Source organism: Trematomus bernacchii, unplaced genomic scaffold (genome assembly GCF_902827165.1).
Source record: "Trematomus bernacchii unplaced genomic scaffold, fTreBer1.1, whole genome shotgun sequence".
NCBI lineage: Eukaryota > Metazoa > Chordata > Actinopteri > Perciformes > Nototheniidae > Trematomus > Trematomus bernacchii.
In genome coordinates, this window is record NW_022987828.1 from 12,690,456 (window position 1) to 12,709,643 (window position 19,188).

The 19,188-nt window shown below is 40.6% G+C and overlaps 1 protein-coding gene across 2 annotated transcripts; it reads right to left on the bottom strand.

Annotated features, from left to right (window-relative positions):
- Positions 1–1,902: 1,902 nt before the first annotated feature.
- Positions 1,903–18,064, bottom strand: wapla (WAPL cohesin release factor a). Of its 2 annotated transcripts, none has more exons than XM_034152169.1 (20): positions 17,760–18,064; positions 16,731–17,124; positions 15,845–16,547; positions 14,833–15,131; positions 14,571–14,692; positions 12,495–12,626; positions 11,725–11,886; positions 10,909–11,045; positions 10,003–10,114; positions 8,474–8,704; positions 7,949–8,060; positions 7,710–7,807; positions 7,359–7,435; positions 6,715–6,890; positions 6,288–6,403; positions 5,965–6,192; positions 5,013–5,229; positions 4,137–4,225; positions 3,942–4,037; positions 1,903–3,051 (listed from the first exon to the last, which is right to left on the bottom strand). In XM_034152169.1, exons 2-20 carry the CDS (start codon positions 17,095–17,097, stop codon positions 2,986–2,988), a joined length of 3,540 nt encoding a protein of 1,179 aa, XP_034008060.1. In that variant the 5' UTR covers positions 17,098–17,124; positions 17,760–18,064; the 3' UTR covers positions 1,903–2,985. The 2 variants fall into 2 exon arrangements, with proteins under 2 accessions (XP_034008060.1, XP_034008061.1); XM_034152170.1 differs by having other exon boundaries at positions 12,495–12,590; positions 17,760–18,063.
- Positions 18,065–19,188: the final 1,124 nt, after the last annotated feature.

A 19,188-nucleotide genomic window follows, 5' to 3' on the forward strand; every position in this document is an offset into this window, starting at 1 on the left:
GTGCACTGTTTATCAAATGTATAACCCTGTCTTGGCAAATCCTGACTTTTCTTATTTAAATCCCGCATTTGTCCCCGCTTGTTGTATCACGGTTGACACAGCTGTCGCCTGCGTGGGATCACTGTTTCCAGATAGTATTTTACTACAGTCCCCAGGCGCCCCGAGCTATTTGTAAGTTTGCCTCTCAGTGTGCAACGGCACCAAGAATCTCTTGTTTCCATTATGCAGCAGTCAGTCAAACTGAGGGTCTGCGTCCACAAACTGTCCCCGCTGAGTGCTGTTAAGTATACCGACCACGCTTTGGACTCTCACTCCATCCCAGCCAGTTTGTCAGGGACGAGAAACAAATCGAGGTCACGCACGGACACACGCGGAGAGGGACCCTTCACCACACACACTCTCTCACTTAAAGCGTTGAAGGTATAACAGTCGAGCTGGAATACAAATGTAAGCTTTCAGTGGCGGCCACATGCATGAATACCAAAAGGAAACTAAACACCGCTTCTGTTTGGTAAAGTGTTTCCCTCACAACAGTCGACAAATCGAGTCAGGAAATGAGAGAATGCATTCCTGTTGTTAAACAGCTCAAGGAAGGAAACACAGGGAGTGTATTGAAAGTAGCAACTTTTTTTTCTTTTTCAGATACAATTATTTACATTGTAACCAAAGACAGTGTCCTTGAAACGAGTACAAACTTTTTTTTTTCTCCACTTCCTGCGATTTTTGTTTTTCCAAATGACAACCCAGAAATATTGTATAAAATAAAAATATCAGCTTCAGGGAAAAAAGTAGTCTAAGCATTTTTAAATGTCCATTAACCGCTATGTACAGGAGTATTTACAATCTAAAATTCCATTCAGACCAGAATTTTGCAAAGTAATCGGACGCAGTAAACACAGTAGCAACTATGTTCACTGCCGCCTACAAACCAGATACAACTAATCTGCTTTTACAGGTATGGCTGTCATTCAAATCAGTGATCGTACATGTGAGCAGTACAAGACAGAGGCGTTTGAAGATTAATGTGCACAAGTACAATGACACCAAAATAATAAATTAATGGGAGCTTAATGAATGTTGTGTAGACTAAAACATGAAGCTACATGTGGCTGGACATACAGAAATGTGGCGCCATCAGTAAATCCCCAATGCCAATTAACATGAGAGAAAAAAGTAACTGCTCCGCATGTTCTTTGTCCAGCCACTGAGCTGTGTCATATGGGATATATCTTAATGAAACAGGATGGGAAACTTTAGACACTAATGGCATCTCACTAGGTAAAAACGTTGCATTTACAAACAGGAGGAGAAAGCATTAAATTAAATACATTTAAAAAGAAAAAAATAACTTCATTTCAAATTCAAAAAGGAAGCACAACCATCACATGTTTGAGTAATTCATCACATCTGTTATACCTGTGAGTTTCAATTAGGGCTGCACGATATATCGTGTCGTGACGATAACCGCGATATGCGCATGCGCGATATTCACATCGCAGGACGTGACGATTTTTTAAAATTTCTTTCAAATTATTTTTTAGGACGTGCGATATTAAGTAGGCAAATGAACTCAAACACGTCATGTTACAATTATTTTCCTGCTTGCTACAAAAGGAAAACTTGCGCGGCTCTCATGTCAGGGGTACTTGAGTGAGTGACATGCAGGCTCTGCATGCACAGCAAACCACCAATCACAATCATTCTTGATCAGATCACAGCAGGATAACCGAGCTAACTCAGCTTGTTGCTCTGATAACTTAAGATCCAGAAGTCCGTGACTAAAATCCTTCATCCGGTTAAATAGTTAAAAAAATACCAATTGTATAGCATTAAAGTTCAAGAAAGGATGGTTTGCGGGGGAAAAAAAACTGTCTTTTCTTCAATTCCTGTATGTTTTCATATGTTTCAATATATATATATATATATATCGCAGGGGGGGGGGAAATCGCAATGTCAGTTTTTTTCAATATCGTGCAGCCCTAGTTTCAATGCATATTGTTATTACAAACTCTTCATTTTATTTGAATTTAAATAAGCAAAACAAAGTAAAATAGGATCAAATTAATGATTTGTAAGAATGAAAATTTAAATTCATAATAGCGTGTAATTTCCCCCTATCAAAGCGAGCATATCGCGCAGTCCTTTAAACGTCATTGATGAGTTGGGTGAGGAAAAAATGCCCTGAAGAAAAACTTAAAACAAGTCTAAAAACATATAAGATACGCGCATAACATTGCGCCTAAGCAACTTGCTAACCCGCACCGTTTTACAAAATTAACGGGCACAATTAAAACATAAAAATCAAAGATTTAAAAAAAAACTCTGCTTCCCTTCAACATTCAAGCCAACTGCAAACATTAAGCTTAACGGGTGTAAGCGTCCAAAATCATTCCACACGAGTTTACATAGAGACGTCATTCTAACATCCATGAAAATGATTGTGTTTCATGCTTATCAATGATTTCATCCTTGGCTTTGATGTGGATGAGATTAAAATGTAATGATCCATAACATTTCATTCAGAGGTTTACACTCGGGCTAAGTGACCGGGAATGAGACCAGGCTGCGGACCATCAGACCGTTAAACCTCTTAAAGATGTTTCAAGAACACGTCTGTGAGTCCATTATCATATAAGATGATTCCACAGATTATTATGACACGTTAGCCTCTGCCTGATTCCCAGGAACCTGAGGATGAATCTCCTGACTAATCAAATGTGGAACTGAAGAAATGTGATGTCTGTCAGCTAGCAGGGCTTTGGTTCGGGCTGTGCTCCAGAGAGAGGGAAACTTTTTGCGAGTTCACGCCTTCATCGGTAGCAATTCAGAGTGAGCGCAGCATTTGTTGATCTGGTGAAGTCAAAGGAACGCTGCTGAGTCTCCGATGGACCCCCCCCCCCCTGTGGCTCCTGTCGGGGACGGGGCACCAGAAGAGCCAGGGGTCCCTTTAATGTGCAGAGTGTGAGGTCCTGGTCTGGCTGTCTGTTAACAGTGCTCCAGGTATTCGATGACCCGAGTGATGGACTTCTGTCCCGTGGTGCCCATCGCACACTGAGAGCAAACAGAATGAGAAAGACAAGAGTTTGAGGAAACATACTACTGTACTTGTTCAGTCTTTAGAAACAGACGGCAAACATTTTGGAGGATGTTTGAGCTTCTGTTCATTAAAAGGGGATATTTATGAAACAGATGGTTCCAGTCTTCAGCTCTGACGGGATGAGTCACTTTCAAAGCTGCTGCAAAACGCACATCTGTCCAGTTTAATAATAAGGCTGGACTTATTTTTAAATGATCCTTCGTATCACTACTTGAATCAGGCTGCCTGGAGACACAAGAATTAATTGATAACAATTTATTTGTCGTATTGTGTGTGATAATGACACATTACTTGCACAGAGGCTTTATATAAGCTAAGTGCTTTGCAAGTGCTTTTAGACTGGCTAAGAAGCTAATGAGATATTTTTGAAGACAATCACAGTGTCTTTTTATATTTCATTGGTTTTTACAGCCATTCCAGACATTATTCACAACTAAATCTCAGGGTTAATGAGATAAACAGAATAAAAGCTTCCTTTAGTATTTTCTGAACCGAATAAAAGGTGCCAAAAAAAAATGAGATTGAGAACTGCAGTTGTGTGAGAACCGTCAAAAATGTTGACTTAATAGAGGGCACAAAATGTGCTTTTCCCTCAATAAGTCCAATTAAAGCCCCCTTTTTGACTTCAGTACAATTTGCCTGGAGCTTTGATTGCATCAACACTTTGAGATGAATACAGAAAATACTGATGTTGATGAAAATGATTGCAATTTTTTTAGGAAGGAGAATGTATTCAATGTGTCCCTATAGCTCTATACCATAATTTAATTCTAACAAGTGCCAGTCATCGTAATGAGGAAAGCATTGCTGATGACAGAAGGTCAGTCTTTACAGTCATACTCACAGTGAGGTTCATGAAACTCAAGAACTTCTTCAGCATTTCTGTCATGATGGAGAAGTCCCCTTTAGGTAGATGCTGTCTCACAGTAGTCAAATTTATCTGAGGGGCAAAAAGGTGGGTGAGCAACGACATAAATATCTTTGAGTGGGGAAATAAATCTTAAATCATAAACTCTGTGTGTGTGTGTGTGTGTCTCACCTGGCTTCCCTGGCAGAGGCAGCCCAGCAGCAGAGCGGTGTAGGAGGCAACAATGCTGTCCTCCATATGCTTGCCTGAGTGCTGCAGAGCTACAGCAGACACAGGGGAGATAGAAAAAGATTCACATTTCACGGATACATACACTGCGTCTTTCTGAAGGTTTCAACCTATGATGGTAAGAACTGCTGAAAATAAATGTTGGCTGGAAACATTGCTGTGAGAGCAACTTTGCAGCGATAATTCACTTCCCAGCTCCTCAACAGGCTGCACTGTGACACGTTCGGGGATTAAAATAGTCAATAGGGCACTTTTTACTGTGCCGTTTGGCTCGATGGAACAGCAGAAAGAAAGCAGGTCTGCATTTCCCAACCATGTGAACAGCAACGTACATGAGCACATTGGTTCAGTTGTGTTTGCACAATTCATTTAAAACATAGAGAAGCTACATGGCAAAGAAATAATGTGGGTGTAGAGTGGGAACTAGTGATTGTTTTTATTATAAGTTACTTTCTCAATGCATTATTTGCTTTTTGCAATGTAAGAAAATGGTAGAAATGTCCGTTGAGAAACTCGCTTGAAAAATCACAATATATTGAATGTTCCGCCCTCAGTAATTCATGTCCTAATCCCTTCAGACAGTGTGGATACACCCTGTATACAGGCTTTGCAATGCTTTGTTATACTGCCATTCGTAGACCTAAGACAATCTCTCACATGTCAGATTTCTGTTGCTTCAGCCTTAATTAGTTGAGAAGCAAGAAGGGTAATGAAGTTGCCGCTACACAGCAATCATTACTGCAACATTAACCACATTTCTATCTTGATTAGAACTCCAGCCAGAGCTCCTCTTACACAGACACAACTTCAAACGTCTACCTTTATTCAGATCCAACTCTTCCTCTTCCTCCTCTTTCTTCTCGTCCTCTTTCGTCTCCGTTTGGTTGTCGTTGGGTTCGGCCGCCACCCACTGTATCTCCCCCGACGTCTCCTTCCACTCTCCACTTTTGTCGAGTGCCGGCTTTGGCGCCTCGCTGATGAGGTCGTCCGTCTTGGCCTCGGCCAGGATGGCGGCGCGCTCCCTCTCAAGTAAGAACTAGGATTTAAAAGAGAAATAAACAGATGTGACTCCAAACACAAACTTTTTAATTGGAACAGCAGATCTTTATTATTTCAGAGGGTATAAAGGGATAGCCGTTCATCACGATAGCAAAGGTACTGCTTTGTGGCCGGTCAAAAAGCAACTGCCAAAACTCAGTTGACAGTGAAAGCTCATTTTGAAGTGAATCACTACTTTACGCTCAGAGGTTCCTTTTAGGCTTTCAGAATGTAGCGCTAATGAGGAGAAGAAGTCAGGGGAAAGTTATGTCAATATAAAAGAAACATGTTTAATAAAATGTCATATTTATCTTGAAAATCCGAATCCACAAATGAGTATGCATCGATTTACACTTATCTTCAGGCTGTTAAAAATATGCAACATCGGACTTTTACTGAAAATGCACTCAGGGGTTCAGCTGACGGTTGTGTGGTCGTGCATGTAGCGCAGAGGGGATATTTGAAATGATACAGCCTCATCCATATTCATTATGCATGTATCAGAGTAATGCTTCCACGTTCTCCCTGAGAAACCGGGTGAAACACCGTCTCACCCGCTTATTCAATACAAGGTCTTCTTTCAACAGTAATAACATTGATTTTTTTTTCTCATGGCTGTAACAGTTTCTGCTCACATCTTCACTTCAAAAGAAATGATGAAAAATATACCTGTAGCCAAGACAAAAAGAACGCTGTTAAAATATTCATTGATAAGTCCTTTCACAAATCCTACCTGCACCAGGGCAGCCAGAGCACCGGAGGGCTTGGGCTTGACAGGATCGTCTCCCTGAGACTCAGCAGCAGCGGCCGGCGGTGCGTTCGCTGTCTCTGCTGCTGGCGGGTCAGCCGGCTGCAACAGGCTGTCTTCCAGAAAGCTGTCGTCCATTATGTACTCCATGTCCACCAGGCAGTGGCGGTTTCTGGAGCTGTACTCCACCAGGTTGATAAGTAGACCCAGACCCTGGTACACACACACAACACAAAGAAATACATAAGACACATGTATACGTAGAGTATCTGTTGAGCAATTAGGTGTTCTGTTCATGAGCGCATTACCAAAACTCGCACGTCGAACCGCTGCTCCTGGGGGATGTAGCGTGGAACTCGGAGGACGCAATTCAAAGCAGTTACGGTAAGCTGTTCCTGCTCACCCGTCTTAGTGCTGCCCCACTCTGCAGATTAAAATAACATCATTATTGACCTCTGCTAATACTAGTCAATACCCTGCTAAGCACCTGAGTGACAGGCTTCAAGTGTAAATGAGCACATCAATCTGAATATAACCCATATTGAAAAACGATGTCATATCACACAATCAAACTTTGGTTTAATTCAATAAACTGTGCTTCATTGTTATGCACCACATCTGCAACAATAAGCCATCAAACTGAGTCATTTCCCAGCTCTGAGTGGCTAAACATGCCAGATAGAACAAATTAAGAACAAAGGCAAACAAATATGAGTTGGTATTAAATCAGAATACCATTATCGTGGGTGAGGTTGAGCAGCACTCCTATGACGGCCCGCATGCAGTCCTCCACAGCCTTGCCCACGTTACTGAAGCTGCAGTGGGGCAGCGCTGCCCCCGACAATGACAGAGAGCTGTTATTTAGCGACCTGCTGTATCGCTGAATCATATCTTCACAGTACCGTAAAGCTCTGGTGAAAGGGAGAAAAACATACTGATGAGAAAAAAGCTATAAGACAGTAAATGGGCACATTTTGAGGACAAACGAAAAATATTTAAAAACTGTTCCTCTGTGTACGGCACAACCCTCAATGCCATTTTGTGTCCTCTAATACAGGAATAGCAAACCAAGCTTTATCAGATCTAAACTTGCTGATCTTTATTGGCTCTGACGCTAACAATTATGGTAATCGGCTAATTCTGTTATCGTCCATCACTTTAAAAGTCTGTGATCTGATAATTGTTCCTTTAAAATCAAGATGTTTTTGAGTAACAGACCCAGACGGAAGACAACACACCTGAGGACAGCGTTTAATGTGAAGGGTACAATAGTGGTACAAAAAGTACAAAGACAAAGTGAACTGTTGTTATTTCAGTCAGGTTCTCAGTATGTATGTGTGTCCAGTCAATAATAGCTCCGAGCTGCATCCTGTGCTCACCTGGCGGAGGAGACGATGAGTTGTGATTCTTTGTAGGCAATCAAGTACGCCTGGTTTTCTGGGTTCTGCACTGTCACCTGTTGGCAGAAGATGAAAGAAAGAGGAAATCAATGGAGGGGAAAGTACATTAAGGGGCAGAAAAGGGTACAAGAAACAGAAAATGAGGAGAGACACTTTCTTTTGGCACAGATCAGTGACATTTTATGTGACATTGAAAAAAAACATTCCGTCTTTCATAAAGCTAACAATAAAAGTGACCATCCACTCTGCAGGACTCAATTACTTTTGTCCTTTAGCATGACTTTTGTACGACTTTGGTGGAAGAGGAAAACCTGACCGAGCAGTACTTACACTTTCAAGTACTCTCAGACAGCGCTCTGCTCCCCATAACGATACGACCAGGTTCTCCTTGTCGTCCTCTTGGCTCAGGTTCTGCACATACTCCTTAACTGTGGCACGCACAAGAACAGAACTATTAGACACCCTGACACGTACATGATACTCAACAGGTCTGGTACTTGACATTGGAAAGGGAATCTTTTTGCAATGTTACAGAAGTAGAGAGACTTCAAAGCTGCCCATACACCTACCTTTGTCTACAATATGGTCCAACCCTCCCAGAAGTCTCAGTTCTTCTTTGAACCAATCCCCCGCTCTCTTGGAGGTTAGAGAGAGCAGAGTTTCCATGGCAAGGTGGCCCGTCTACAACAGGAAAAAAAACAACTTGTAAAATCTTCAAACCCTGCATTCACTTATTTGGCAGGTGGACAACTCTTTTGGACCTTGGGAGACCTTAAATCTGACAGTTTTTAATGAGGACATTAGCACATTTTTGATAATATTATCCTGGAATGCATACATTATAAGATGACACCCAACATTTAAGATGGCTAATAAGGATGTTAAAAAGGAAAAACATTGAATAATGTCATCACTTCAAGATATTGGGGGAATTCTCCATTCTTACCTACCCTACCTTTAGCCATTTAAGTATTTATGAAAAGGTGCTAGTTGAAGAGAGACCATTACAAACTTGATAAGTGGTTTATGACTAAGTACATCCAGCAGTGAAGCTTTTTAGTTATATTTATGTTGTTGTTCAAGGACAAACCCACCGTGATGTTTTCCAAGTCGAGGTGCTTGTTATGCACGGTCTCACACAGCTTCCTGATCTTCTCCTTGACCTTTTCCACCTCCTTGGGAGTGAGCTGATCCTGGTGGGCCGAGTAGTCCTGGTCTATCTCCAGCAGCTTGATCATAAGCTCCAGACAGGCCCTGTCCAGATCCATGTTAAGACGATCCCGACTCAGAATGTACATCAGGGAAGCCGTGCACAGACCCAAGTTCTGATAGGAAGATAGAGAAAGGCTATTTTTAAAAAGTGTATGTTGTGTGTCGAGCATACAGAGGTGAGACATGATGTTCAATGACAACCTGACGCTGGGAACATTCGAATACATGGCCACTATCACCAATGCATTCAATCATTTTGACCCTTTTAGCATTACAATTAGATTTGTATTAGAATGGTGAGGATTGAGCTCCTTTCCTATTTCAAGCAGGGTTTTTTTGGTGTGTCCATTCAATGTTATGAATAAAACAGAAACCAAGGTTGGTGAACAGGAGAAAGTGGCTGCAGTTTTACAACTGTAAATATATCCGTCTGTTTTAAACTCTGAAACCAGAACACGCAGAGACAGACAAGTTTTGTTTCGTCGAGTTTTAACTAGAGAAATAGAAATACTGAACTTATTAAATAATAATAAATTTGATTTATATAGCACACTTTAAAGACAACGTTATCTCAAGGTGCTTCACAAAGCTATAAGGATAAAATAATAAAATAAATAAAATAAAAAGATATCTAAAGGAGCATAAAGGCAATTAAACTGTACTGAATAGCTGCATTTGAATATAACCATTTCATAATTAAGACATAAATAACTCCAGGAATGCGACCTTAAACATCCTATTCATTAGCAAATATTGCAGAGGTGTTAAAAAAGATATGAAAACAAACATCACACTCTCCAGATGAAATGGAACATTTTCTTCTGCTCTCCAACACACAGCCAATGCAAGCTAACTGGGCCAGATACAAATAAATGAAACTGACATGTCGACAGCAAAGACTACCATTGCAGGTCAGCATATCCTGTCAGAAAAATCCACATCATAAGGCAGTGATATATATGGAACAATATAACATTATATTTAAGTGTATTTGTAAAAACTAACAGACACAATTTTTCAGACAAAAAATGCTTGAGTTACTTGAGAATTAGTTTCTGAAACAACTGTATTTGCACCTGAATCAGAAAAGTATCTTCAAAACTCAGAGCCCCCTTATTAGAAAGGGGGTGGAGGAAGGCTCGCCACAGTTCTTTTTCTTATTTTACTAGCAGCTAAGTGCATTAGGTAGGGATCACTGTCACCCTGTCATCTCACATAAAACACCCTGATTCATAGCTTTGGAAGTGAACCTTAGCAGAAATCATTTCCACCAAGGACACGAGTAAACAACAGAAGCAGAAATCAATCAAACATGGCAAACACCTTTCCATTTATCATTCTTTACAAACATTTTGCGAGGCAGATAACAAATTGAAATTGAGGCAGTAAGTGACTGCAGAGTGTTACTGACCGGGTGTTGTGGAGCATCACTGAGCATATTGAAGACTTGTGCCACTTTCCCTCTGGCCCGCAGGTGCATTCTGAAACCGGGCATGGCACAGCGCGTGGCCAGGCTGATTATACTGGAGAGAGAGAGAGGAAGGGGTGCAGAAATGTCAGGTTAGTTCTCAGAAACCCAAATGAATGAGACAAAATGTGGCACAGCCTACTTCATCAATGAATATCACCATTTCTGATTTCTTTCTGCTACATGTTCCCCCTATCCTCTCTCTGCATGTGTAAAGACTGAAGCCCTGAAGTATGCAGCTTTTTCTGTAGTCAAGGTTGTCTCTTCTTAACGGATTTCATTTTCTTAACAGAACGGCTGTGCACTTTATGATACTGCAGAAAAACAAGTTTTATCTGAGCATATAATAATTTTTTTTTTTTTTTTTTTTTAACCATTGAGATTCATAAATAGTAAAGTGCAAAGACGAAACAAAATATAGGTCCATAAACTGCCTCTATAGGGCTCATTATGTATGGGATAATGAAAACATTTGATAAATAAAAGACCATTATATTAAAAAATGGTCTTCACTGTTAGTATACAGCATATGAACAAGACTCTTACTTTGTATCTCCAGGTCCTGCTGTGCTTTTAAAGGAGAAGTTTTATTTATTTATTTAGGGGTCAAATTTCAAAGCTTTGATCAACTTAAGCACTTGATCATGGAATAGCTTTGCTTATACTAGGTGACAGATGTCAGATGGCAGGTGCTTAAACCACTCAAACAACTCAGTGAGGTACTTGGCACTCACAACTTAGTACGAGCTACCAGAGAAGGTAATCTATGTCGGAGCAGTCTTAGAGCATCCAAGTGCTATTCTGTAGAACTGCACAAAAAGGCAGCACTTAGTATTTTACTGCACTTACCTAAGGCATCTGGTGTTGAGTGGCTGACTGCTCTTAAGCCCCGTCTCCAGGTACTCAAAATCATCAGTGAACTCTTGATTTTCTCCAAACTCCACCACGTCATTGAAGTGCTTCACATGCTGCACCACCGTGTACAGCTGGTGGAAGGGGAGTGGGGTTAATTACAGCGAATTGGGAAGCAGTGCATCTGTCCAGATTCACAATCAACTCACACATAAACACACACACACCCAGTGAGCGCTCTCTCTTATTGTTAAATTCCTCACCATTGGTTCCATTAACAGAAATAGCTGACTGTGCTAATACCCCTCATCAATAAAAGCTCAGCATGTGGAGTTGGGGCCTGATCAGCAGTTGCCTCTGTATGTTTACCAGTGTCAACAGTCATTATTTGTGTGCACTCAGCAAAACCCATGAGGAAGCACCCGGGTTTAAGATAACCCCAGTGTGTGGCGACAGCTTAGCTGAATCCATTTTACTGCAGGGGATCTCTGACTAACAGCTTGAACTGGAGCCAGAAGGCCCATCTGTAAATGACACGAGCTGTAGGAGAGTTTAAACTAACAGCTACAGTGCTCATTTCTACCTCGAAATTACAAAAGGGTTCAATGAAACATCATTGAGCCTGATAAACATCAAATGAATACTATGTATGTACTGCATAACCTGCATCAAATGGTGAAAGGAGCTTGGTAAAGAATGACAAATACATTCAAATCATAGCAGCATGCAAATAAATGTAGTAGAACTGAATAAAAAATGCCTTTAAAATCAGTTTTTCCTCTAAAAAAACATCTCAGTTTGCTCCGGACTCACCTCCTTGTGCTCCTTCCTGCATTTCAGCGCAGTTACAATATCCTGGTTGAGTCGCGTGGGGAGGGTCTCCGACTTAATGACTTTAGGCGGCGGTGGGGGGGCTTTGAACAAGCCATCATCTTTATGGGAGTTGCTGTCCTTGCTGCTGCTCGATAAAATAGCCTGAGGAAGAACAGAGGCGGAGAAAGCGGGCTCATACCAAAGTAACAAATGTGTTTAACGACATATCCGCAAGATTTACCACAGCTGAACTGTCTGCTAAGCACACAAGTCTTTAATAAGTGTTGTTAACGGGTGACAGATGAGGTAGTGCAAAGTCAAAAAAGATATATTAAAATCCCATTTTCCAGACTGGAATGAGTTCTTCCAACATTTATTTCAATGAGAGGTGGGGGAGAATTAACGCAGCAAATACAAATAAACCAGGTTTACTTGTCTGGGAAAATATATGAACAGAAGGAGACTAATTAGAGCAATTAAACAAAACGGTTGACTCCATTAAACAATCTCCCGGGTTGTAGACAATAACGGAGAATTATAATAAAATAATGTAAACAAATGGTACGAGTTATGAGCATTTGTTTCACATAAATACTCTTTTAATATTGTTAGCCTGCTTTGTTTGTAAAAACAAATGCATAGATTTCAGATGAGAACTTAAACATCATTAATTCTCCCTTTCCACACACTGAGACGCCTTTATTGGGCCTAGAGAACAACACAATAAAGCAAAACTCAATTCAATAACCACTAAAAGAGAGATATCTTACCGGAGCAGTTTGAGCACGGGACAGTGGAGGCACAGGTACCTCCTCAGGTTCAGGTTGGTTCCAGTGGCGAGCGTTGTACACGGCCTTAGCCGGTGACTGGAACCCAGAAAAAAATTGAGATTGGGTAGTTATCTAAGGGACACCAAAAACTCAAATTACCAAATGCATGCAATTCAAACATGAACAAAGACAATGTAGAGAAATGTGAAGCTGCATAGAGAAGTTCTAGCACAAAGCTTAAAGGGGACCTATCATGCAAAATGCACTTTTTGACATAAATATGTGTCCCCGGTGTGTCTGGGAACTCACGCAGCGTCAGAAAATAAAACCCTCTCTTTTCCTCCGTACCCAAATCTCTAAAAACGGGGCTACAACGGAGCTGATCCAGATTTGCGTCCGATATGACGTAATATCGGAAATGTGGACCCACGGCCCTATCAGAAACATTGCTATCAGAAACAATGCCCGACTGTTTTGGACGTAATATGGTCGGTGCATGTTTACATTAGCATCGCTAACACTCAGAGCTAACCTGTACTGGAGAGCATGTGTGTGAAGAAGCAGGATATAAAAAGGAACTCACCTTGTGGTATAACTGGCAAGAGAGAAAGCCTTTGAGCTCCATACTGTTTCAGAAATAATCCTTGATAATCCATGATATGGCGTTTCATCACGGCAGTATTTAGTTTAGACAGTAGCTGCCGGGTCCCGCATGAGCTCAGCCCCCTCCCTTTTTTTTAAGCTTTATACCCCAAATCAGCACTTTTGAAACAGGAAGTGAAATAGAGGGATATGAAGCATGGCTAGAATGGGTGATCCGTTTGGTATTTTGAGCAAAACACTTCATAGACATGTTTTTTATATATTTGTATATATCTGAGACCTATGCTATTGCCTACAAATAGCATGATAGGTGCACTTTAAGTTATTGTTGTGCATTGGCTCAATTGAAGACATAAATATTGCATGCTTCATCACGATGATAGACTGAGACGACAGCAGCCTCAGTGTGTAGCACTCCCAAAGCGGTAAGAAACATTTCCTGAAAATGACGCATTGTGCAACTCAATTATATATATTCTAAAGATTACAGTAGTAGTGAAACACAAAGAATTAGAAAAACAGATAAATAACCTAAAGCCATTGTCAAACGTGATTTAGATAAGCACAGCAGTATGGGTATAAGATACCACAAATCCAAGCAGAGTTATTGTTTTGTCAGAACCAGAGAAGGGCAATTCAAAATCTGGCTCCAGTCCAGCAAGTGGTGACAGGGAGCCTAAAATCTGTGATTCCACTGGAGATGTGGCTCAAAGACGAGTGTGAGTCTCCTATTTAAAAGAGCTTGATGCAACACACCTGGGAATGCACACTCTCAGCAGAGGACAAACAATTCACTGTGAGAGAGGAGACTCAAGGATTCGACCAAAGACGCTGCTGGTGATATATTTGTAAATGTATTGAAGACATGTTTGATTAAATGAATTATGATTTCTAGTCTTATGAGGTATTAAGCTAAAATATAAGAAGCTGGAATATAATTTACTTTGTTGAGATGATTTTACTTTTGATTAAATGTTAAGTTTAATTGTAACTTGATTACATTTAAAACCATAGAGCAGAAATGAAAGTGCTTGTTTAAGGATGGCATGGTTTTCATTGAAATGTTTATTTGCCTAAAGTGAATGAAAGTGTGTTTTGTGTTAAAGGTTTTCAACCTAAATGATGCGACGGGAAGCTAAATGAAGGCTGAATGAAGCAACAAGAAATCTACAATAACTCAAATAAAGAGGAAAGATTCAAATTTGAGTTGTCCCGTGTGTCCTTTTGGAGTGAATCAAGCCATTTTCAAGTTTAGGCAGGAGTCAATCTAGCAAACCAAATCATAACTTATGTTAATGTCACTTAAATATGAAGATGGTAAAACAATGTTCTTTATATTGAAATGATTAGCTTTGCTTGTTCAAAACTAATCCGTTTCAAACGCTAGATCAAGCCTGGCCATGGTGAAGGTCATGAAGGCAGGTTATGAAAATCAGGCAGAGAAAGAAAAATATTTCTAGGAAGCTCATATACCTTTTTGGGTCCACTGAAGATCTTTTTTAGTCCACTTGCATTATCCTTGGACTTTTCGCCTGCCTTCCCTGGTCGTCCTTTTTGTCCCTCGGCGCCAGAGTCTTCAGACAAGTCAAAAGCTTCTGTTGGATAAACCAGGATTGAAAATGTTAAGCTTTTAGTTAAGTTTTGAAAATAAAAGTCTACAAACATCTTGATCAAAACAGCAAAGGCATTGATTCTTCAGCTAATGACATCAACAATAAAAGAGGGATGAGCTCACCTGTGTTGCTGCTGGCCTGGCTGTCCTGAGAGTCGCTGGTTTGCGGGCTGTCCACGCTGGAGCTCAGAGCCGCTAAGGCTGCAGCCGCCTTCTTGGCCTTCTTCTCTTTGCGGATAGACTCCTCATCATCGCTGTCACTCTCGCTCAGGTCGTCAAAGCCAAAGTACTTGATCTTGTAGTTACTCTTCCCAGCTTCAGGACCCTCCTCGCCCCCATGCTCCTCTTTGTCCTCAAAGCCAAAGAACTCTAGCTTGGTCTCAGCCTTTGTCTTCTTGGTCTTTGTCTGGGTGGGTCTGAACCTGGAAAGATGCAATGAGATGATTTGTTAAGTAGGTTAAAACATGTATTTATTTAGCACGTTATATATTGCACTGCAAAAAGCGGTTCCAAAGTGCTTCACAGTCAATAATAAAGATGCATGAGAACACACAGCGTGAAATCATGCACAATTCATAAAGCAGAAACAAAACAATAAAAGGAATATTAACAAAAGCAGAATTAAAAGAAAAACAAAAGGAAAGAAATTTAAGAGGGGGAAACTGGAGCAGGACAAACATAACAAAAATAAAACATTAAAGCTAAACTAATACAAAGAAAACAAAGTAGGGGTCCACACTTTGGCTCAACTTCGAAACAAAACCTTTTAAATTTCAAGAATAGTTCCCTGTTAGGACGCCATATTACTGTTGAGAAACCACTTGAGCATGATGCATAACGAGACATTACGCATACATTGGCAGTCTCTCCAAAGAGCTGACCTACACTATCAAATGACTTATTAATAGTTATTCTAATCTTAAAAGACATACATCTTAATAAACCAATGGTGATGGGTGCAATATGTCAAAGCTATAGGATCTGATTATGTTAACATAGTGAGTTGAAGGAACATGGATAATCTTTTCATGTCATAGTGTCAACGTGTGTTTGATGAAAGTAGTTTTAAAGACAACTTCGTAGTGATATTCCGTACATCGACGGCATTTAAGATACATATATTGAAATGACTTACCTGGTGGGTTTGATCGGGGGAGCGTCTGATTTCTTCTTCATCTGGCCTGAATCTCCCAGGTCAACCGGGGCAGCTGGGGTGACTAGTTCATCGATGCTCCGCTCAATTGAGTCCTGGATGGTGACGTTGCACACCGACAGACAGGAAGGGTGCAGGACCGTGTAGTCCCGTACCCTCCCGCCGCCCCTGCCTGCGGGCTTGGCTGCTGTTTTAGCTTTGGCAGCAGGAACACTTGCGTTAGCAGAAAGGACACTGTTGGGTTTATCTTGGGCGTTCGCTGTTTCAGTGGGCTGGATGCTGTTGTTCTCAGCCGGTTCAGAGGACATTTTGTTAGCCTTGGTGGGTCGCTGGTATTTCTTGCAGTTTGAGGCCCTCAGGATAAATGGGGATGGGGGAATGTTGTCCACTAGTTCTGGTGGAGGCTCTAGCTCAGCATTTTGGATTTGTACCGAAGACATTTCATCATAAGAGCAAGTGGTGTGGAAGTCTCTGCTACCACCTGGTGCATTAGTGGACAGTCTGATATTGGTGACTACATTAGAAGATGCGGGGATGTGCCTCTGGTACATCGAGACATTCTGTTTAACAGACGGGACTGTGTTTACCAAAGAGGCCTTGCATGCAGGTTTTTGGTTGCCATCTGATGTACTTTTGAACCTGGGCTGGTTATTTTTAAGAACCCTCTCTTCAGAAGTTTGCTTGGCTGTGAATGGTAAAAAAAAAAAAGATACAGGTGGTTACTTAAAAAGCGACAAAACAGCAGGAAAATCTATCAAATAAACAAGGTGTAGGTAAATAATGAAATGACAGGTTGGCAACCTATAGTAAATAAACCATCAAGACAATCACATGCGTTGTTGGTCTTCTTTATGTATTGATTACTCACTTGTTAATGAGGATGTTGAGCCCTGTGCAGAAGAAACTACACTCCTCTGTACTGTAGTGGTATTTGATAGCGACCCTTCTTTGACCCCAGACGGGGACACACTTTGAGTGGTAACAGTCTTGGACTCATCATCACTGTCAAATCCAAATGGGTCATCATCACTGTCGCTGTCCTCAAGCCTGGGCCTCTTGGAAAGCTCAGACACTTCCGGTTTTAAAACAGGCCTTTTGGTACCCAACTGAGCCTTGTAGGTGGTCTCCCCCCATTTGGTGGTTAGGGTGGGCTTCTTATTGTTGAAGACCTCGTCAAATTTCGAGTTGGCCTCCCCTCCCTTGCGGTTGTACGTTTTACCAAATCTGGATGTCATGATCGGTTGCTTTATGTTACATATTCCCTGTAAATATAAGCAGAGATGAATCAACACATCATTCGAAAGCTAGCTGGAGGAAATGTGTTAGACAAGCAAGTTCACGTTAAATAGCATATAACCCTCAGCACGGAGCATTGCACTCCATTTTTACAACAACAAATGCTCCACAATTACACTGCCAATGTTGGATTAATGAACTTGGCTTTAGCATATAAATGATGTGTAAACTATATTTGATAGCCCACTAAGTTTGCTTGGCTAGCTCGCTAGCTCATGCAGAAAAGCTTGCAAATAGCATAAACTGTAGTATTATGTGCACTACGTTAAGAAACTAAAACGCCTTGGATGAACTTTAGGGAAACTTTGACATATTGGCGTTACCTAACGTCACACTGACAGTTGAGTTACCGCTAATTCACCAACAGCTAACCGTAGCTAGGCCTGCTCCTGCTTGTAAAGTTACTCAAAAGTTAGCAGTTAGCCGTTAGCTTCCACACTGCTGATCTATGCTAACGGTAGTACTCTGTTTACATTTAGCACTTGAATGCATCCAATGTTGGAATATCGTATTTTAAATATAATTAACACATTCAACATACACATTTTATTGCAGAGATATTAAATATCGTCGTGAGTACAAAATAATAGCAAACTGTTACCTTTCAACTCCGGCGACTAGCTGAACGTCCGCTTGTTTGTTAGCCAGCCGGCTAGGCCTGATCTCCCACTCGCTCACAAATCAAGCGGGTAAAGTCCGTTTAAACAACACTTGAAACCCGTCTCCAACACCAATGTGTCTCAAAAGCAATGCTCGTTACCAAAGAGAGGATGCCCAAACGCACCCGTGGCTAGTATAGTCTAAGTAAAGAGGATAATTCACACTTTTTGCATTTCGTAGTGCTACTGACGGCCATTAAAATATCCCCTCCCTCCTCGATCCTTGGCAAGACCCCCGTGTAGAGAGCTACGAGAGAGGGACCAATCAGCGTCAGGGATGTTTTCCTTGTGCGTCAGCAAACGTGACTCTGATTGGTTAAAAAGTCAAACCATAACAAACGATAGGGGGCGCTGGATGTCAATTTTTGTTCATTTCAACTTGAAGACGTGCCAAATACAAATGGTACAGATGGTGCCGATTGTTTCTATTATTTAGCCCAAAATGTATTGTTCTTTGATATGTAGATTGTGTAAAAGTGATTTCTCTGTTCACTGTTTTGTTACTTATTGGAAAATCTTCACAAAATACCTTCATTGGCGAAATATTTGAAATGTACACTATAGTATTGACTGACTTATGCTAAAAGAAAGTAATTTAATGTCATTCACAGATTAGACATTGACTAATCATTACCAAATGTCAAAGGATACAAATGTATATTATTAATTTTGTGATGCACTCACAGAAACCTTTTTCATTTTGTTTTGGCACTGTACCCATACTTAAAGAATGTACTCATCATTATCATTATTGATAGTATTAACTCCAATTCACTTTATGACTAGCATAATGATAAATTCAGTTTCCAAAATTCTGATGGCAATACAATCAAAGCATATTAGGCCTAATCATTGTTTTAGCAACACATGTTGCTCAACTCAAATTAAAGGTTTTCATGGGGATTCTTTATTTGGTACAATTCCAATGAAAACTGTTTTGGAAATTGCTGATAATTTTTGATTTATAGGAAATGTATTATTGGGTCCACAAATACATTTCCATTCACCTCTAACCAGTGGAAAATAAACTAAACTATGCATGGCTGGGCACCACACATAAGTAAGAAAAATAACAATTTGTTTGTTTTTCTTTCATTTGAGTGAAACAACCATTTAAACCCCTCAGGTGCATCGTGAATGAGCAGCGTTTAGTGGTTGAATTGGTCTGCCAAGGAGAACAAATATCTTGTTTTACTACTTATTGAAGCTATTTCATGCTCAATTCACTTTCAATCACATCATTCTGTTTACCAAATGTTTGCTATCTTGATTAAAACACACTAAAACATGACTTTTTATGCAGCCAAGTTTGATCAATGTGTTCACTAGACTGAATGTTCAAAGACCTGCAGCTTGCTGGAATCACACATA

Coding starts and splice junctions, on each gene's coding strand:
- wapla (XM_034152169.1), bottom strand. CDS start 17,097: ATGACATCCAGATTTGGTAAAACGTACAACCGCAAGGGAGGGGAGGCC. Junction 12,627..14,570: donor TCTTCAGTGGACCCAAAAAG/GTATATGAGCTT, acceptor GGTGTCCCTTAG/ATAACTACCCAATCTCAATT. Junction 6,193..6,287: donor GGTTCGACGTGCGAGTTTTG/GTAATGCGCTCA, acceptor TGTGTGTACCAG/GGTCTGGGTCTACTTATCAA.